Source organism: Artemia sp. Qi Xiang Cuo, chromosome 15, assembly GCF_049724085.1.
Source record: "Artemia sp. Qi Xiang Cuo chromosome 15, ASM4972408v1, whole genome shotgun sequence".
In the NCBI taxonomy this organism is placed as follows: domain Eukaryota; kingdom Metazoa; phylum Arthropoda; class Branchiopoda; order Anostraca; family Artemiidae; genus Artemia; species Artemia sp. Qi Xiang Cuo.
The window spans coordinates 39,677,008-39,699,253 of record NC_142808.1 but is presented as its reverse complement, the minus strand read 5'-3'; the positions used below and the strand labels follow the sequence as shown (position 1 = coordinate 39,699,253).

At 33.3% G+C, this 22,246-nt stretch overlaps 1 protein-coding gene across 1 annotated transcript in view; it reads left to right on the top strand.

The window, feature by feature from the left end:
- Positions 1–22,246, top strand: part of MED16 (mediator complex subunit 16) — a 92,144-nt gene that overhangs the window by 30,671 nt on the left and 39,227 nt on the right. Inside the window, exons 6-11 of the mRNA XM_089100884.1 lie at positions 3,761–3,939; positions 9,034–9,189; positions 14,019–14,235; positions 15,852–16,056; positions 19,072–19,211; positions 20,215–20,408. Of these exons, the coding sequence (XP_088957010.1) occupies positions 3,761–3,939; positions 9,034–9,189; positions 14,019–14,235; positions 15,852–16,056; positions 19,072–19,211; positions 20,215–20,408 (1,091 nt within the window). The remainder of the gene's footprint in view (positions 1–3,760; positions 3,940–9,033; positions 9,190–14,018; positions 14,236–15,851; positions 16,057–19,071; positions 19,212–20,214; positions 20,409–22,246) is intronic.

The following is a 22,246-nucleotide window of genomic DNA, read 5'->3' as shown; positions in this document are numbered from 1 at the left end:
CTTGGATCCGCCCCTGGCCTTTAAATCCCTAAGAAAAATATCCTAACATTCTGAAGGACCTTGACTGTTATTCGATATTAGAAGGAAAGGGTCTTATGCACCAGTTTTTTTTTTATCATATTATGCTTTTGTTTGTGGTTTTGATTACTCTTATGTAAGTACCAAGTTTCATCTCGATAAGTTTGAGCTATAAAGTAGGGTATAATTATTAAATTAGCTTACATTGTTCATTGTATTTCATTAAGCAGCAATAACTACAAGGGGTATCATTTGGGAGGGGGGGGTAACAGGGGTCATTTACCGCACCTATATTTGTAAAGATTACTTTCTTGGAGTGTTTTCATTTAAAAATATATTTTTTGTTGTTTTCTTCTACTGAAGTTCACTGCCTTATTATTTCCCATTTTTCAATATTTTTGTTTCATTTAATTGTAAATGGGAGGCAGTGTGGTCTGTGAAAATATGTAATCAAGTCTTGAGGTAAATATAGCCGAGAAAATGACTTTTTGTGCTTTAATGGCCTCAGGTGGATTGTTGGTGCGATGAGCTGTTAGTTGGAATAGAAGCATTTTGGCTATTTTAACCATGTAAATATTTGCATTCGAACAATTCCTTCTCTAATCTTTAATCAAACTCATTTTACCAAAAGGCCGAATTTTATTTACCCAAAGAAAATTTATTTATCCAGAATCTATGTAGCCAAAGGAAAGAATTGGGAAAAGATTTACATGCATCTCGGTACTGTAGCCTTTAATATTTCCTATTATGCTACAACTTTCACATTCAGAAGTTTTAACAAATTAAACGACTTTTTAATTAAACAATGTTTAAGAAAAACTTATCAGACTATGGAACAGAACGATCAAGGTAAAAGTTCTGTAGATGCTCGTGATATATAACGAAAATTGCCGGGTGATTGTTCCCGAGTATTCAAATCTATGAAGGCTAATTTCGTCGTACCGAAAGAAATTGAAACAAATAAACCTTTCATTTTCAGAATTTGCCTTGAAACTTCTCAAGGAGAGGGAAATTCTAATGAAAAGCCTGTTATTGCTTTTTGTATTTTAAGTGTTTGACATTCTGTAAATATATTTGCTTATTTAAAGCTTCTTTTTCACTTCTTATCTAGATTAAATAAAAAAAAAATCAACTGAAAGTAAGGAGCAACATTCAAACTCAAAACTAACAGAAATTATTGCGCATATGAGGGGGTTGCCCCCTTCTAACTACCTCGCTCTTTACGCTAAAGTTTGACTTTTTCTTCCAATTATTTAAGAATGACTCCTGAAACACAAAGGCGTCCTAAAACACATGTTTTTTTTTAAATAATGCCAGGAAATCTGCTCCCCCTCCATGGAAAATTGCCTCCTCTCACGAACAATTCTCCATGGAAAGATCCTCCCATGTAAACCCCCACCAGAAAAATCCTTCCCGAAAAATGTTCGACTGCGGGGGGTCAAATTATGCTCAAAGATATAGTTATTGGATCTTTCGACTATGATGAACAAAATGACATTTTCAAAATTTGATCGGGCGACTTTGGGAAAAAAGGGGTGTGGGATGCGGTCTAGCTGCCCTACCATATTTTTGGTCACTAAAAACACTAGTAGAAATTTTTATTTCCGATCAATTGAGTCCTCTCCCAATTCGCTTCGATCACTGGTTCGACACGAACAGCCCCAGAAAAACAAAACTAATATATAAATAAACACGCATCTTTCTTCTGGCAAAAAATGCTAAATTCTACATTTTTGTATATAGGATCTTGAATGCTCTACAGTAGGGTTTTCTGATATGCTGAATCTGATATGGCGTGACTTTCGTTAAGGTCACATGATATTTGGGAAGTTTTCCCCCCCTTTTTCGAAAATTGGGCAAATTTTTTCAGGCTCGAACTTTTGATGGGTAACATTAAACTTGATAATTTGTATATATTTTGAATAAGCATCAACATTTAATTCTTGTATGTATTGTTATCAGGACTCTGTTTCTTAGAGTTTCGGTTACTATTGAGCCGCATCGCTTCTTACTTACAGTTTGTTACCCCGAACTGTTTGATCTTATTATTCTTTGTCTGAAACTCGTTTACACTTTTGCCCGGAATGTGGTGGTTTCATTTTACAAATTCGTTGTGAAATCCATTGTTCCTTAGCACGAATGGTCGTACCCCTACCCGTCACGTAGTCGCGCCCGAGAAGCTAATATATACCTTAGTTTAATGACAGTACTAATAGACCATCACAGAAAAAAGGTCAGAGACTACGTAAAAATCACCGTTTGATTGTTATATCATTCAACTTAGTACATAGGTCCATTACTAGGAAAGTCTCCTTTTTTCCCCTGAGAAACCTGTACCAATGTACCATATGACCTGTACCATATGACGATTCCTAGAAAGATACACCATGCTCTGGTTCGCTTGATGATTATTAGTTATTGTGCTACCTCGGTGACTTGCAAGATATTCTGACTACTACATATGCAAAACGGTATTATGACATGCTCATTAAATCCGATTCACGTCCGTGCTTAGCTGGACATCATTATTTAAGCCTAATCATTTTGACCAGTCATAATTGGCTTCCTGTTTTATAAGCAACCCTGATTGGCCCAAGATGATTTTTTCTAGATATTGATGTCTAGCTAAGTACGCCTAAGAATGCGGCTTTTGTCTAATTGATCCGTTATATTAGGTGTTTCCGAGAGTAGCAGAATATAAAAAAACATTTTAGAAAATTTAGAAGGTGTTTTCACAGCGACACACCGACTTGTTCCAACAACCAAACACTGTTTGCAATCCTGTTTGACGTTCATGTTTCTGGTTAGGTCAAGTTGTGCAATTGATGTCCCTGAGAAATGTCTTTGGCTATCCTAATTAAATCTATTTTATTTAGATGATTATGTTTAAACTGATCCATTTCTGGACTAAAATTAATTATTCCTTTATAAGGGTGTTTCTCTTCAAAATATTTTATGAAAAATGAAAGGGTATATTTCTTGTTTTTTACCTGAATGCTCACACCCTTTACATTTTAACCTAAAAAGGATGTGTTGGTTTAGCCAGATTGAGAAGGATTTCTCTTAGAAGTTTAAAATTTCAGTTTGATTTTAACAAATCAATGTTTAATATTTGAATATTAATATTTAGCAGATCATACTAATTGCATCTGAAAATGTTTTCATTTATTCAAGGAGTTGTAGGCATGGCACTTAGCTGAATTTAAAAGTAAAACTTACAAAATTAATAATCAATTTAGCACCACTGATTTTGTTGACGTGGTTAATCTCAATAAATTACAGTTGTTCTTTTTTTCAGTTCGGTATTGAGGTAGTGGCACACCCATTAAAACGTAGTAGCACATCTATTAAAAGGTGGTGGCATATTCATTAAAAGGTGGTGGCTTATCTATTAAAAGGTGGTGGCACATCCATTTAAAGGTCGTTGCACATCCATTGAAAGGTCGTGGTACATCCATTAAAAGGCGATTGCACAGATCATGCATATTAGTGGTTCTCAGTCCTTTTTATTTCTTGAGCCCCCTTTTAGAGCGTCTCTCTAAACTCTGGTTTACATAGGTATCAACTTGTTTTTCTTTTTCTACAATTGGTGTAGTAATTTCATTAAATAATTAATTAATAATGATTAAATAGATGGGGTAATTGACTAACGAATAATTATTAATTAAACAGATAATTTAACAATAAACTATTAATTATCTAAATAATTAAATCTATTTTAGTAATATTCATGACATTTCAGCCTTTATTGTTGATGTTCAGTTCAGCCAGCGAGATGACCCGAAGTCGCTTATTGTGATGAGTAAATCTAACGGTGAAACTCTTCTTCAGCTCTTCGAGGTTCGTGAAAAATCATCAGGTGTCAACATGTTCTTCTTGAAAAATCTGTCCGTACCCTCAGAACCAGTCTTTCGAACTATTGTAAGTAGTTTGACTTAATTGGTGTTTATTTACAACGGCTACCGTCAAAACCAAATTAAGCCAATATGTTTTTCATTATATGTACCCATAATTTGAAAGTCAAATATACAATAGTGATCAAATAGAACTACAACTCAGGCTAGGCCACACACAACGCATAGATAGTACTCGTCTTTCAGAGCTGGCCTCAGTTGCCCCTCCCCCCAAAGAGAAGGAAAGAAAGCTGTTCATTCTACAGGCTACCGCAACTTCTTTGCCTGACCGAAGACATAAGCTCTTGCAAGAAGCACATCGTTGAATGGCTGAAAGTAGAGACCCCAAATTGACATCCGAGGATATATGACATTTCAGTCAAGTTGTATGCGCTTATGAGTTGTATTTTTAAAGAAAAAAGATTACCGGCAATAGATTGGAGTTGGTGCCACTTAAAATGGACGAAAAAGTTGCAGCATGTTCTTATGTTTTTATTTTGTTGTTTTGTTGACGGAAAAATCTCTTATGAATGATTCTAATATTTTAAAATAAAAATTGCTTAGAAAAACTTGTCATGCAAAAAATTGATAAACAATTGAAACTAATAAAAATAGCGAGCAAAAACAATCATTATGATCATATATCCGACTTGCATGGTAAACAACGGTAAATATTACATTCCACATTGACTAATGTAAATATTCCTACTTTTGTACATAATAGTAACCGTTTTTTTAGCTGCACAAATTAGAATAACATTAACATTAAAAACAGCACATGTGCAAGTGAAAGACCATCCCCGTTCCGCTCCCCAATCAAATATGTGGTTCTTACATAGGGTATGGGAACAGGTGGAAACACCATTCTACCTGCTTTTTAAGCCAAAAAGTTCGACATTTCACATATTTAAGATTTGTCTTGTGTTGCACAGTCTTATGCTTGAGGCCTACTCCTCCCTACTTCCCCTCCTCCCTGTCAAGAATCAAACATATGTACACTAATAAACCACAACAGCTATCTCAGGCTGCACGCTTCAAAGTGGTATCTACTCATCTTCTCTGGTCAAAAGAATATAGCTCTAATAATTTATTTTTAAATATTTCCGCTTTGATGTTTTAAGAATGTATTATTAGACATTGCTGTTGCACAGCAATTGATTTGTCTCATGTTGCACAGTCTTATGCTTGAGGCCTACTTCCCCTCCTCCCTCTCAAGAATTAAATATATGTACACTAATAAACCACAACAGCTATCTCAGGCTGCACGCTTCAAAGTGGTATCTACTCATCTTCTCTGGTCAAAAGAATATAGCTCTAATAATTTATTTTTAAATATTTGCGCTTTGATGTTTTAAGAATGTATTATTAGACATTGCTGTTGCACAGCAATTGATTTGTCTCATGTTGCACAGTCTTATGCTTGAGGCCTACTTCCCCTCCTCCCTCTCAAGAATTAATTATATGTACACTAATAAACCACAACAGCTATCTCAGGCTGCACGCTTCAAAGTGGTATCTACTCATCTTCTCTGGTCAAAAGAATATAGCTGTAATAATTTATTTTTAAATATTTGCGCTGTGATGTTTTAAGAATGTATTATTAGACATTGATGTTGCACAGCAATTGATTTGTCTCATGTTGCACAGTCTTATGCTTGAGGCCTACTTCCCCTCCTCCCTCTCAAGAATTAAATATATGTACACTAATAAACCACAACAGCTATCTCAGGCTGCACGCTTCAATGTGGTATCTACTCATCTTCTCTGGTCAAAAGAATATAGCTGTAATAATTTATTTTTAAATATTTGCGCTTTGATGTTTTAAGAATGTATTATTAGACATTGCTGTTGCACAGCAATTGATTTGTCTCATGTTGCACAGTCTTATGCTTGAGGCCTACTTCCCCTCCTCCCTCTCAAGAATTAAATATATGTACACTAATAAACCACAACAGCTATCTCAGGCTGCACGCTTCAATGTGGTATCTACTCATCTTCTCTGGTCAAAAGAATATAGCTGTAATAATTTATTTTTAAATATTTGCGCTTTGATGTTTTAAGAATGTATTATTAGACATTGCTGTTGCACAGCAATTGATTTGTCTCATGTTGCACAGTCTTATGCTTGAGGCCTACTTCCCCTCCTCCCTCTCAAGAATTAAATATATGTACACTAATAAACCACAACAGCTATCTCAGGCTGCACGCTTCAATGTGGTATCTACTCATCTTCTCTGGTCAAAAGAATATAGCTGTAATAATTTATTTTTAAATATTTGCGCTTTGATGTTTTAAGAATGTATTATTAGACATTGCTGTTGCACAGCAATTGATTTGTCTCATGTTGCACAGTCTTATGCTTGAGGCCTACTTCCCCTCCTCCCTGTCAAGAATCAAACATATGTACACTAAAAAACCACAACAGCTATCTCAGGCTGCACGCTTCAAAGTGGTATCTACTCATCTTCTCTGGTCAAAAGAATATAGCTGTAATAATTTATTTTTAAATATTTGCGCTTTGATGTTTTAAGAATGTATTATTAGACATTGCTGTTGCACAGCAATTGATTTGTCTCATGTTGCACAGTCTTATGCTTGAGGCCTACTTCCCCTCCTCCCTCTCAAGAATTAAATATATGTACACTAATAAACCACAACAGCTATCTCAGGCTGCACGCTTCAAAGTGGTATCTACTCATCTTCTCTGGTCAAAAGAATATAGCTCTAATAATTTATTTTTAAATATTTGCGCTTTGATGTTTTAAGAATGTATTATTAGACATTGCTTATAACCAAAGCATTTTTTCAATGAGCGAAGAAGTGTGTATGTTGTGATTTTGATATATGAGATGAAATAAGAGAATGTATGCGCCGATAATATATTTTCAAACAATTTTTGTTCCTCAAAGAATGTGTTCCAATGTAGGGATTTTGTGAGATGAAATAAGAGAATGTATGCGCCGATAATATATTTTCAAACAATCTTGTTGTCAAAGAATTTGTTCCAATGTTTTAAAAATTTATCAATGGAAAGTTATTAGTAAAAATACATCAATGCGTCAGATAATAATAAAAAGAAAAAAAATGCAAAAGCATAAAAAAAATTAATTAAGAATATATTACGTCAAAATGTATCTAAAATGGCAAGTGGTTTCTTCTTTATACAGAATAAGCTATCGACATTGATTAAAATCTGTGGTAGTATTTCGGTGCAGTAAAAATAGAAAAATAAGTTTTCAGATTTACGTTTCTTCTCGAGGTAAATTTTAGTTTTGTATTGATAGCTTGGCAAAGGACCTTCGGTGAAGGTGAATCATTTTTCTTAGCGACATTCCAGATAATAGAGAAAGATAAATTGTCTTATTTGGAAGTTGAAATGCATTTTGCTTAATTGGCTTCAAAGCTTTGGATTATGTTTCTATGCAGTAAGTGAGTGGGTGTCATAGTTGGTTCAAATTTAAGATACATCGTTGCCACGCCTAAAATGCCACACTACTGCACGTATTATTGCCGAAATCGTTTCCTATGCTTTTTTCAAAGAGAGGATTAACTGGGTAATTTAAATCAGGAAGGTTGAAGTGTGATTGAAGAAACATTACCTTACTGATTGTTCATTGAGAACAGCTTGGTAAACAGTCCTTAATAATTATTTTAGAAGGTTCAAAATGTTAGATATGACCTTTAGGCATTTCAGTAATAATAAAATGAGATGCAAATGCTCTTCTTATTGAATTGTTTTACTTTGGAATGATAGTAAGTGAAGAAGCTTGTAAAACTTAACAGAAAAAGAGATTTGGTTCATCGAGAAAATGTATTGGTTTAATCGCCGACAGCTCGTCAATCGTTGTCACTAGCAGAAATATCCAACTTTTGAACTGAAAATTAATCCTTAAAAACAGTTTTTCTTGCGGAAGTAAAGAGCGAAACGGAAACTTAAAATGAACAATCTTTATTGCCTCGCACATTATGCAAGATACTATCTCCAGAACTAGGTCTTTGTCGAATTCTAGCAACTTGTGCTTTACTGAAAACATAAAGCTGACACAAAAGAATATGATGCTGCCTTAGGAGCAAAATAGCCTATAAGTAGTCTGCAGAAAGTAAACGACTAATTTGTCAGGCTTTCAGTAGTCTTTCGCTGGTCATGATATTAACAGCTCTTAGTGTACTATTGCAATCTTCAAAGAAGAAATTCAAGTAAGCTCAGTTTTAAGTAAATTGCATGTTTTTAGAACTCTATCAACATTGAGATATATCACGAATCGGTTTATTTGACCTAGTATTGCTTATTTATCTTGCAAAAACTGCAAAGCAATAATTTTGTTCGTTTTAAGTTACAATTTTGCTCCTTACTTCTGCAAGAAAATTTGCGGAACTCTTTTATAAATAATTTTGGTTTCAATGAACTAAAAATGTTATTGAAAAATTGTGCATAAAAATGTTGAAGGATAGAATTGCATTATTGCAGCAATACTATCATTAGCAAAGATAATATGCCTCAAATAAGTTAAAATCTTAAAAAAAAAATTAATGTTTATGCTCCTCTTGGCATTTAACCCTCATTGTTAAAAAGATATTTTATTATTATTCGAAACGCTCACTCGCATGAAGGAACGGACAAATTTAGGCAAGTCCTTAAGAAAAGGGTTGAAATCCGTGCAATAGGATATCGTTTGCAGAAAACCTGTCCAGAAGTGATCAACGCCCATGGCCATACTGTTTTTAATGCCACTTGCTAATGGTAATGCCACATGCTAATGGCATCTTTGTCTTCCTTTTCCATAAAAAAAGAAGAAAAAAAAGATTGTTTTCAACAGATATTTTTCAATTCAATGGGCTAATCAGAATGAGTGCAACACCAAGTGTTTAATACAAAGTACTTAAGTGTTAAAGTACTAAGTGTTCAAAACGTTGCCTAAATAGTGTTTAATGTTTAATTCAGAGAACAAGTCTGAATGATTTGTTGCAGCATCCTTTGTATTAGCCTCTCTTCTCCCCACTTTCCTCTAGATATTTCCTGGTACACCCCAGTTATTTGTCTTTTTGGGCTCCTAAATACTTACCTGTCTATGTTTAGTTTTAATATAGGTATATTCAGTATACAATAAGGTACTTTTCTTAGGAGTGGGCCTGCGAAAAACAATGGAGGACAACAGACCAAATATCATGTATTTCTATGCCGTTGAAGTCTTTCATCTCAGGTCAAGCTTCTTTTCAATTTGTAGTTTTTGCATCAGAAAAACGGATGATCACAGTAAATCTTGAAAATATGAAGGAGGTAAGAATTTTATTACTTGGCATATTTTTGGATTATTGTCATATTAATTAGCTTTTTCATTATTTTCTCAACTAACAATAAAACCAAAATTGTACAAGTGGTTCACCAGTATTGTTCGTGCCAAACACGAGTCTATGACGCCAGAAACACTAATATGACGCCAGAAACACTAATTTTAGAACCCGGACCTGCGAGTCTTAAACCTTAAGTCTCGTATAAATTGATTTATTCTTTTTTAAGAGGGGGGGGGGGGATGGGTTAGTGTTCATAATATTCTTACTTACCTCGCCCATTTCCTTATATTTTTCGACGGGGGCTTCTTTTTTAAATAGAATGAAAGCGTGGCTTTTGATAGTTATGCTAATTTCGAATATAGATTTAGTAATTGGGAACATAATTGATTGATACCCTTATTCTCAATAATAAGCCTCCCAGTGACCACTTTTTCTGTTAGAGTGACTACCAGAAGACCAAATGACCTTTGCATAGTGGCCCAATTCATTAATTAAATCGTACAATAAAAAAAAAAGAATAGAGCAAAAACAGTCACAAGGAACCTGCTCTCATTCTGCATCTCTATTAAGTTGAAACCCATTGACCTGGGATTTCACTAAAAAACCAGATTCAAAGTCCCTAATGCTGTTTGGGAGGATATTTCATAGGGCTGGGCTACACTTATGTGGCGAAATACATGGGTTGACCTAACTGTGTTTTTCTTCTCTTATTGACATTCCTAGTATGGTATGAAGGATAATTGAAATTAATAGAAAATATATCCACAAGATATACTGGTGCAATATCATTCAAACATTGGTATACCAGAGTAAGTAACTGGCGATCACGTAACTGGCCACATTCAATAGTTATATTGTGAAATGTGAAATAGCTATAGCAAGTGAATGTATTAATAAAATAGCACATTCCCTCAATAGACGAACTGCTTTATTTTTACTTGTTTGGATTCTTTTATAATTAGCATAAACATAACTTACCCAAAGGGCACAACCATATACAATATAATGATGGAGAATAACTGTAAATAATCTTTAAAGGGCTAGGCACACGTAGCTAATTTGGGAAACCGATTTCAGCATCAGTGGACAAACGATAGCGGTAAGAAAAATTTTTGGAAGAAAAATTTATTGCGCAAAATTTTCAAAACAAAAAATCATGGACACAAATAGTCAATTGGAGTTTATTAATAGTTGCTTGATTGATCTCAGCTTAGTTCTCAGTTTAATTCTCAGCTCAGTAGTGGGGTTTTTCACCACAGATACCTCTGGCTGACTATTTATTTGTATCCCTATTTTTTTTGTGATGATCAAGATGAAAATCAGCGCTGATTTTGTAAATCGGCGCCGAAAACTAGAAAATTTTTCAAGCTCAAATTGACGCCGATTTCTTTTAAAATCAGCGCTGATTTGGAAATCAGTTCCGGAAATCAGCGTGTGACCAGCCCTTAATGCGCAAACTGGGAACAAATTAGGAAAACAAAAGGATTTAGGCAAAAAGATTAATCTGGCTTTTGTAAATATTCCTTTTTCTAATTCTTTTGACATCTGTTTTTTGACATGATTATTTTCAATTCGCCTGATCTTTATTGCCATAACACTGAGAAGGGTTTCGAAGAATTTTTGACTTCAGTATTGTCTGAAGCTTAACATTGTCGAAAGTATTTTTCCACTCTTCCTTAAAATTAAGATTTTTGTATTTGTTTTGTTTTAACAGAGATACGGTGATACAAGATTCCTCTTGAAGAAGTTAAGTTTTATTTTGTCGTGATATTTTCAATTGACTTGTTATTTCATTTTTTCCTAATGATGTTTGGGATAATATGCTACTTGTTATTAATTTATGAAACGAGAATGGCACCAAGACGTAGTATATTTTCTCGTTGTTTCCGTTGTTACCGTTATTATATTAAGTAGTGATGATTTTGGACAGAAATTGACTTTCCATTGCTATATAATAAAAAGTATACTATTTGCATGAGTAATGTTTGTCCTAACAGTCATAAGGGTGAAGGGTCCTACAAGTTTTTTCAATGACTTGAACGTATTGCAAAGCATGACTTACAAAAAAGTGTGTTTTAATGAGAAAAGTAACGGTACCTAATTATAGACTAAAAATTGTAGGTTCTCCAAAACGATATATTTTTATTTTAAAAAAGGTAAAGGCTTTCAAGCTGCTAATTTCTTTTTCCTTTTTCGTTTTTTAGTCTAAAATGCATCTGATAAGTGTAAATGGCTACTAATCCCGCAGTGATATAAATTATTCTTTTTATAGTATAGTAAATTATTATTTTTTTCAGCTGCTAATCTGAGGAGTTACCTTTTTCTAATTTCTCTATCTTTATCTTTTTCTATATTTCATCTGGTGTGCTGTTTATTGCACAAATAACTATTAACCCGCGATTCTGTCTACAAAATGATAGATTATCGCTTTTCAGCTGCATATCTGAGAAATTGCCTTTGTCTTTTTTTCACCTTTTTTCAATATTGCACCGGTGCACTGTTAATGGTGCAAGTGACTATTAACCCTGTGGCGCTGTATACACAATGACAAATTACAGTTTTAAAATGTTAAACTTTTTTTGGTACTTATACATTATGCGGTACCCACCGCTATATACTGTGTAAGGAAACCAGAGAAACGGGTATTTGATAAATAAATGGTTCTCAAAGCGTGATTTGTTATTGCGTTTACAATATTTAAACTGTTGTTTTTTGGGATATAGGGGGGGGGGGGTACCTAGGTTAGGTTACGTATTTAATATATGGCATGCTTTTCCCCCCCCCCCCCTAATGTGCAAATTTATAGCCCAAATTCGTTTCTAAACTATCATATATTCATCCTATTTTATTCTATTTCATTAGCATTAACTAAACTTGGCTTCTTTCGTGGGTACCGTATAATGCATAACTACCTTTTTGCCGACAAAATCTACGGTAAAGGCATCCTTTTCAGGTGAACACCTTTTTTTAATGCACCTGAAATCCTTAATGGTAAAGGGACTATCAATCCATAAGATTGTAGGCTATCTCACAGTTCTTTGAGGGATGCAGAACTCTTGAGTGATATTGGTTTGTCGTGCAATTAATTTGACTACATATTCAAGATTACAGATATAAAAATGCAAACTCCAATACTAATTATTATTTAATTTAAAGATTCTTGAATTTTATGGAAATTTAGTAGTGTGGTTAGTGTGAAGTGTAGTTGAAAGTAGTAGTGTGTCGTTTCTGTTTTGAGATTGTTCTTCATAATAAAGTGCAAATTAGATAATTTATCTCGGACACAACCGCAATGTGAACACGAGTTGGTCCTCCCCAGAGTATGGCTGAAGTTGGTAACATGGTGTTCTTGGTATAAATAATGCCACTGCACTTTAAACAAAGGCAAGATTTATGGTATTTTAATCCGAAACGGGTGCTAAATTGTCTGTCAAATATTGTACTTTTTTTTAATACGATAGTATTTTTAAGTTTAAAAGTATTTGAAATTTTTGTGTTTTGCTGTGATCTCAAAAGAAATGAAATTCATGGAAAATTCCCCTCCCCCCTTGCGTAAAATTCTCTTCCGAAAATTCTCCTTCATTGGGGAATCGAGATAACAAGATAATGTTTCGAAAAACAATGGAAAAAATTTGCACGTTTCTTTGATCCCAAAACAAAGGAAATTCACGGAAAATTCCCCCTCATGAGGATTCCCCCCCCCCCCTGCGTAAAAATCTCCTCCAAAAATTCCCCTTCATTGGGGAATCAAGATAACAAGATAATGTTTGGAAAACAAGATAATGCACTCAAAAAATTTGCACGTTGCTGTAATCCCATAAGAAAGAAATTCACGGAAAATTCCCCCTCATGAGGATGCCTTCCCCCCCCCCCCTCGCGTGGAAAATTATGTCCCTAAATTGCCCTTCATTTGGGAATCGACTCCATCAATCGAAAAACAAGATAATGCAGTGCATCGATAAACAAGAACATAAATTTTTTCAAACTTCTTGCTTTCTGCCAAAGAATTAATCCACGTCTGAATAAAGTTGTCCTTTGCCCAACAAATATATTGCCTAATTAATTTATTTTGGTTACATATGCAAGATTAAGAAAATAATGTGCAAATTAAATTCATTTCAATACGGAAAATGCCTCCCCCCATAAAATTCGCCCCATCCGTATATACATCACGTATATAATAACGATAGTATTTTTAAATTTGAAATGTGGCTCAATGCAAAAATAAAGTATGAGATTTAAAGCAAAATGAACGGAAGTGTTGAATACCAAATTTAGAGTGAAAAAGAAATATTATAATTCCAGAAGTGTGTTTGGTGACAGAATGCATGATTAACTAACCAGTTAATTGAATATTTAAAATATTGAAATAATTTGAAGGATTGATGGTGCCAATTTCCTGTGTTAAGAAGGGGTCTCTACTTTTAGTCAGCGGGATAAGTAATAAGAGAGCCTTGAAGGAGCATGGAGGGAATAAAATGTTGTACCTAAAACCTTGTCAAGAGTTTATTCAGCAACTTTTTAAAGTTTCGTGGCGATCCGGATGAACAGTTTAGTATTACATACAGGACACATAGACAGAGAAACATACATTCGATTTTTATATATAAAGATAAACCTATGTAGCGGAATAAACATCAATCATTAAACAGAATAAATAAATAAAAATCTCCTTTAATCGAAATTGAGACAAAAGATAAATTACCCAACCAAAAGAAATATAGGTTTCTGTTACGCCATTTGTGAAAATGTATTTATTTACAAAATTATCTATTCTCTTTATTTGGGAACTGATTGCGAAATACTTTTTTTTAGTTTGGTTATTATCAAGATTTCTCAATGTCTGTTGATCGAACGGGCTTTCAGTCGCCGCAAAAAAAGGTTAAGCTTGAATATGACGAAGTAAAACCAAAGAGTGATATCCTTGGTACCATCAATTCCTGCTGTCTGACTCCTCTAGGGAATATTCTGGCTGTATTTGATAGCAATGGGGCTTTGTCCTTGTTTAGACTTCCATCCATTCTTGAACAAAGTAAGTATACTTATTTTATTTGTGTTGTATTATGCATGGTCCTCCAGTAAACATAAATGTAAATGATCTATCAAAAGATCTATAAGACGAACAAATTTTATAGCTACTGATAGGGGTTTACCTGGGAATTTCTTCCAAAAGGGGGCAAAAAGTGCACCCCTTAAAATATTTCTCAGTGATGGGTGGAATCTGAAATGTTAGTGAAGAATTTTACGGTCTGAAACCTGGGTGCCTTGGAAGGTTGAGGACCATATATTAGATGTTTCCGAGGGGAATTGTTAACGTATAGCTTTAACTACTCGTTGGCTGACCGAATTTCATACTAACCTTGCAGAAAAATGTGGTTCGATGTAGGGCTTTAATGGAAGAAAGATTAGAATAGAATCTCTAAATGTTTTACGGATCGAGGATAATAGATTAAGAATGGGCATCCATGGAGTCAAGCGAAGTGCTTGACTCCAGCCTATTCGAGGAAGTTGTCCTCGAATGGGCTGGGAAGATGTCATAAAGAATGATTTCTGGAAATGAGAACTTCTTTTCGAAGGGTCAAAGACTGAACCTTTGAACAGATTGGAAAGAGGAGCAGCAAATGCAGATGCATTGACATAAGATGGCAGAACAGATTTTGTTAAACACGCCTTACGCAGTGAGTGGAAGTTATTGTCACAATAATAGATAAGGCCTTAAAGATATAATAATCACAGCCATAGCTATTGTCATACAAATTTATATGCATCTGAACCAAAAAAATTAAGTAAATAGTGAAATGTCAAATAACATAGACTGAGTCAAACTAAAGCCTAAAATATTTAAATTTATAACCTTTTAAACAAAAAAAGACAAAAAAACGACACTGGAAAAAAAAAACTAAGCAAATAACGGAACTCGAAATAGCACAAACAGAGTCAAACTAAAGTCTAAAACATTGAAATATCCAACTTTGTGAAAAAAAAAATCAAATTCAAGTTTACGTAGAACTTTAAAATCAACAAAGAATAGAAAGAATAATGCACTAAAATAAATATAAATGTACAATTATTGACGGATGAGTCTAGCAATAAAAACTTTGACGAACATGGGAACAAAACTTTTTGCGTAACGCTTAAGTCGTGCTGGTACTGGCAGAATTTTGGATACTGCTTCAGCTACTTATCCTGGGAGCCGTTGGCGCTAATTCATCACGGCGTGCTGAAACAGTTAGAAGGGATATCTATCGCTGCTTCAATATTTTTCCCTTCAGTAATTTCATAGGAGGGTCAAAGAATGAGGATCTGAATAAAGTGAGCTCCAGTAAGAGTATGCGTGGTTCATTGCGAGTTTAACGCGCAGTACAACGACGAGCTGCTAGCAGTAATGGTGATATCGTTTAGTTACTACAATTAAGATTGAAAATTGATTTTAGTTTTTATTTATCAAGAAACTTGTTTCATATATTAAATAAAATAATGGAACCTCGAGGATTAAATTTTCAAAAATCACCTGAAATACCAAATCTTAAAAATTTTAGATGTTTCATTGATCTACTTCAACTACTTGTCTCTAGAATATTGAAAGAGGTTTATCCGGAAAGTGCTTGCTACCTTAGATCTACCAGATAAAAATGATTGTATTTTCAGCTCTTCCAAGCATCCAAAACGCAGTGTTGATGCTAGAATATTGTTTGATTAGTGGAATTAATTCTTGGGATATTCTACCTGGCTTGAAGGCAGGAATTGTGGATGCTGTTTGCGAAAAGCTTTGGGAGAACTACAGTCTACAGCCTCAGCACGTTCAACAGTTTCACTATTCCAGACTGGTAACATTGACCCTTTGTTTGTATAGGTAAGCTTTTCCTTGGGTACTTTAACATTTAAGCGATGGTACCCTAATTCTAACCCAAAGGTACTGTACATAAATACCGTAATAAATCGATGTATCGTATCTGAATCCCTAAGTTGTTGGCTTGAAAACTCAAAATTCGGTTCAGTTGTCCTACTTTGGCAATAGTATTATAACCATTTAACCGTTATAGTTCTCTGATTTACTTCTTACTAAAAATATCGTTTTAAGGTATAATTCAAGCACTTTCTCGTCATATATCCTCCTGTCTGAAACATAAGTATATATCTGTATTTTAGGATAAATAGAAAAGAGTAGAAATGAAGCTTCTGTTCAAAGGCTTAAGTGATAAAAAATATATATATATATATATATATATATATATATATATATATATATATATATATATATATATATATATATATATATATATGTATATATATATCTTAAAGTTTTGCTGTATACGCCTGAATAACGATTCTTCATTTTAGTGCATAGTAGAATCATCTTAGATACTAATTTTTCTATGTTTAAATAATAAAATTTATATAATTTCGAATAACATATATATATATATATATATATATATATATATATATATATATATATATATATATATATATATATATATATATATATATAATGAAAATAGTGAAAATTACACATAAAATAAAGGAAATACAATTGAAAATGGTGAAGGATGCACATTCAAAAATATGCAAAATGTTGCTTTTGTCTAGTTTTTATCGGTTCACTCTTTAGGGTACATTTTTTTAAACATCAAAAGATCTCTTCTTAGTTAAACGTTATAGTTTTGCCATATTTGTTAATAGGGGAGGGAACCTTCATGCGGAAGATTGCAGTATTTTTTTGATAATAGATGTAACCACTTTGGGTAATGTATCAAAAAAATAATATTATAAATCTTTTATTTGTCTGCCTAGCCTTATCTTTATTGAAAAGCTCTATAATGGAACCTTTATTATTTGGAACCTTTATTATGTCAACAAAAGAACTGTTTACTGAGTCTAAAACGGGAGTGTATATCAGATTTTCGTAACTTCAACTCTCAATCAAAATCTCGAAGCAGACGAACAGAACCTTGTGAACCACAATATTTAATTTTAATTTATATTAGTAAAATATGGGATCAAATATACCAAAATATATAGATTTATCTAGTATGTACCACGCTAAGTTATGTTAGGTACTCTATGAGCTAAAAACTAAGTTAAAAAATAAAGTTTGCAGCGAAAAGTAAAGAGAGATATTCAATAAAACGACTGGAAATTAACTGATAATTAGTCAAAATTGAAGTGGAAATTAACTGATAAGAAGTCAAAATTAAAATGAGTAAGATTCCTATGAATTAAAAAAATAAAACCTAAAACAAACAGGAATCACAGTTAAAAGTGAAGTAAAACTTAAAATTAACTAAAATTACCGCGACTAGGAGTTTGATGTCTGCATCCTTCAATCTCCCTCCCCTTAGAAGACGGAGCGTGGTTTACATTATACTGGAAACTGAATGGATTGTTTTCCCACAAAATCCTATTTCCACAAAATGTTTGTTAAATAATAGAACTGTTTTTACATGATAGCAACCATTGACATTAAATTATGATAAATATGGTGTGGGGAGGAGTCACTGTCACTTTCAGACTCCAAGCTATTGGGTTAAACTTTGTATTGTGTTTTACAGAGAACAGAAAACACTTGAAAAGTTTGCGCTTTACAAAAGTCAAAATTTTAACTTCAAATTTTTCATAAAAAAAAAATTAAGGAAATAAAAACCTATAGTAACTACCACATGTTATTGTTGATAAGTTTCAAATGAAATCTTATCTAAACATTAATGTAAATAGGAGAGAGCTAGAAGGTGCGTCACCCTTCTCACATTAACGGTAATTTGTTGTTTTCATATGGTTTTGACGTAGCTAATTCCTTTTATTTGTATTTGTAACTCGTTTTCCTCCATTCACCGACTTTTTTGTCACTTTTTTGTACCGTTTTTTCTCACGTAAATTTCTTAAATTTGTGAGACATTTTTCGACCACTTCTGAATGTTCAATTACTTATAAATTTTGTCAATCCGTGTGACAAATTTTGTGTTTCCGATGACAATGCAAAATACAACATCAAAACCCCCCTCTTGCATAATCAGTTTCGTATAAATAAAACAACACAAATGAGTACTTGGGCACAGCAAAAAGTAAAAACAGGCAAGACTTGATATCACAGTGATGTTTGTGGCCGTGGTAACTTAGGTCTGAATCTCAGAAAACCAATTTTTATCTTAGAGAATATTGAAGACTTTTTTTCTTAGAGAAGGAACAATTTCAAAGATAATAAACATAAAATTAAATTTAGAATTGATTTCAGAATGGACTAAAAATTAAACAGAATTTTTTCTCAAGAACCTATGAATAAACGCAAAAATCAGGGGCAGAAAATAGATTGGGCTTCACGCAAATTGATCTTCTTTGCTCGATTTGCTCATCTCACCAGCTTTTTTCATTTATGCATTTATAATTTAGATCAATGTTATATCTATGTTATGCAAAGCTCAAATTGTTTTGCGCCCTTCGTTTTTACCTGCGCCCATATATCCTCGAGAAAAAGATTATTTTCTACTTTTGAGTCCATTTTAAAAAACGAGTTTTTTTTATTGTATACTTTTTTTTATTGTCAAGAAACACAGATGAAACTTTCGTCTTATTCGCAAACCTCTCGTTGATTAAACTAGGCATGAACTTAAGAGCCTTTTATGTAAAAAGCTCCCTTATTACTGATAAAAAAAATTGTTAATGGTTTTGTGTATATTTCTATCCATATATAATATTTTAGGTATATTTTATATTTATCCTTAATGGCTTTATCTGTACTTGTATTGGGCTCTTACGGACTTTATCAAATATGTAGAACGCCTTTACTGCAGTTATGCTTATTGTCTGTGATTCTGAAAGCTATACATAGGTTAGTCTAAGAAATAGAAAAAATCAATTTCTCTTTTGCTAGGCTAGTTCCTGCTCTCTCACACAAAGCAGCCCACTACTCTGTTCTGCAGACTCTGTATTATGTGTATTCATCTTTGAAGTCGTTCTTAAGGCCCATTGACTTAACTAATCAGGAGCGTGGACCTGCAGAAAATTTAACAGGTATGATTTTTAATATTTTAATAATTTATTTTATTATGTTTCAGAGACAAAACATCAGTAATGGAAATTAAAATGTAAAAGATATTGGAAAATATTGATGTAAGGATAGCACTAAGGACTAATTCTAAAGGACTAATTGGAACCTCTTTAATTCTAAACGGATCAATCTAGGTGTATTTTGCATATAATGACAATACGAAAATAAATCTGAGGTAGGAAGACTGCTTGCGATAAAACTAGGAAAAAACCCCAGTGACGGTAGTGGTAAAAACAAATTTAAATTATGGGAATGATAAGGACCTAAGAACTAGGTAAATGCATCTGACTAGGGAAGATGTATTGAAATTCCTTTTAGTATGGAGCTGACTAAATTGGCTTTAAAAATATTTCCATTGGTAGCACCATCCTTTACGGATTTCATTATTCTCCTTTAGATTCCCCTTTGAAAACTTCTAGTGATTCTAATGGTCCTCTTGAAAGACATATGAAGGGGTATTGCCTCTGCCGTCTAGAAATTTTTATTCCCAGTTGAAATTTCTTAAATCCTCTCTCCATCTTCCCAAAATGAAAGAATGTTTATGATTTGTCACAAATTACAAATACTGTTTCATTTTTGTGTTCAAAATGGGTCAATCTAGCTTTATTTAGCATATAATAAGAATAAGAAAATAAATGTGAAGTTGGAAGACTGCTTACGATAAAAATAGAATAACCCCCAGAGAAGATAACGGTCAAAATAAACTTCAAATTAAAATAAAAGGTTGAGAACATTTCCTCCTGCCAAAACTAAATGGGACATCTCATAATTTTAGAAATTAAGTTATAAACTGAAAAATGTTCCCTAAAGGGGAATTTAATTTAGTGGCTTTAAAAAAACTGCGCGGAATTCCTGTCAACAAAGTAATAGCAGCTGCTTTGTAGAATTCTAATCATAAAGAATCATAGAGCTATTAGTCATAATTTAAGCTCTTGTCGCATGTATATATTTTGTATTTTTTTTTAGCTATCCTTCAGACGAGAGTTAACGAGTACGGTAATGATATAGACAAGGTCCTTCCGATAGATCAAACTCGGTCATTTACAATAGATCCAAATACACTTTCTACACTTCAACCTATCATTCAGTGGGTTGGCAACACTGTCCTAAGAATACTAGCAAGTGTACCGGAAGGAAAACAAAGAGGAAAAGGTTTACTGGTTAGTTTATTCATTCTTATGTCTTGGGGTATTTGATGTATTCAAACTAAGTGCCGGTGCCAGGGGAATAACTCTTATCAGCTTTCCTTTTATTAGCTCTAGCTGTAATCAGTGGCTTTAGCAATTTGTTTCATTAATCTTGAGTATTTACGGTATATTTTACGTTCAAAACGTTAAAAATTGATATTTTTTTTTTTTAAATAATATGTCATATTTTGCCATTTACTCTAAGATGTAAGATATTATTCTTAATACTTTACAGTTGTTTATAATGGTGATGAAGTTGGGAGATATATTAATAAGTGGTGTGGATCTCATCTAGATTCATTCCACAATGTTCAAATGGAACAATCTTACCTCCAAATAGGTCCTGATTTAAACTGCTTTATGTTTAAGAATTAGCGAAAGTATGTTTACCTCTTGGATATTTTATCCTGAAACCGATTTTGCTTCTAGATCCTGCAGTAATTTGACCCTAAAAGACACCCAAAACTTGGCTTACAAAACATGGCGTACTGAAATCGATTTTGCTTCTAGATCCTACAGCATTTTGACCCTAAAAGACACCCAAAACTTGGCTTACTTTTTTTTTATCTTACGTCGCACACTGGGTTTTTGAAACATAACTGAGTTCTATGAAAAGTATTGGTTTAGGACCTAAGATAGTTTAAATAAAGGTGTTTCTGAAGGTATGATATTTTCATCCTAATGGAGTACTGAAATGTACTGAAAAAGTAGCTTTTTAAATGGGACTAAACAAGTATGGTGTCCATCATGTACAGGTAATAATGTCGCTATTGGTTGTTTGAAATAGAAGTAGGCGTGGTGCCGGTATCCAGTTTATAATGCCAGTTTTTGTTAGCATGAAGCATTTACTTGTTAAGCTAGGAGGATCTAAGGCAAGATTCAAGTTTCCGTCCTAAAGGATTAACCGAATTGTTAAAAAGAAAACGCATGTATCAGCCGTAAATTAAATTAGTTTTTCCTACCCCGAAAAACAGAGAAAAAGTTGCGAACCAGAAGGATTGAAAACTTTTGAGACTAAAAATGAAGCGCAGGGGACTCGTGTCGTATTTTTTATGATTATTCAAGGACAACTCTCTATCGACGACGTCACGACTGCCATATGCTTTCATTTTCAGTATTATAAATGTGTTCTATGTTCTTTCACTGGCTACACTATAGCGTAGACTATGACAGTTATAATATATTAGAAAGCTAGACTGTAGCGTTGACTATGGCTAGTTTTATAATAGTTTATAAAGACTTAATAAAGAACGATATGTTTCCCATCTTCTATTTTGCATCACTTTTTTTCCTGCCTCACTATGTAGAACGGATGCTCGCAGAAAGTTGAAAGATGGCTCATTCAACCGTAAATGCTGACATACATGCCTTTAATAGTGATGAGATAGATCAGAGGGTGCAAATCCTCTTTTGTGTCTTTCGTGCTCTAAACATGCCCTTTAGTATGAAATGACCTTACGTGCATATCTGTTGCATATGATGATTTGCACCTATTGACTCATAGAACTAAATTTAACATCTTTACATTCTATGTGGAAGTTAGTCCAATTAGTGGAGCTCTTGTTTGATTCTAAGCTGCCCTGCTGTTGCCCCCCGATTTTATTTCCCCCGAAATAATCAAAATTTTTGAGAACAATGTTTTACGATCTATTGAAAGAAAATACTTATTAAGATTTCAAATTACTCTTTTATAAAATAATTTTTGATAACTATTTTAATTATTTTTATCCTACTTAAAAGTTGTATACTTAATTAGAACTAATTCCCTTTGAGACTCTTTTTTGCGAAAAATAATTTAGATGTTCGGCTCT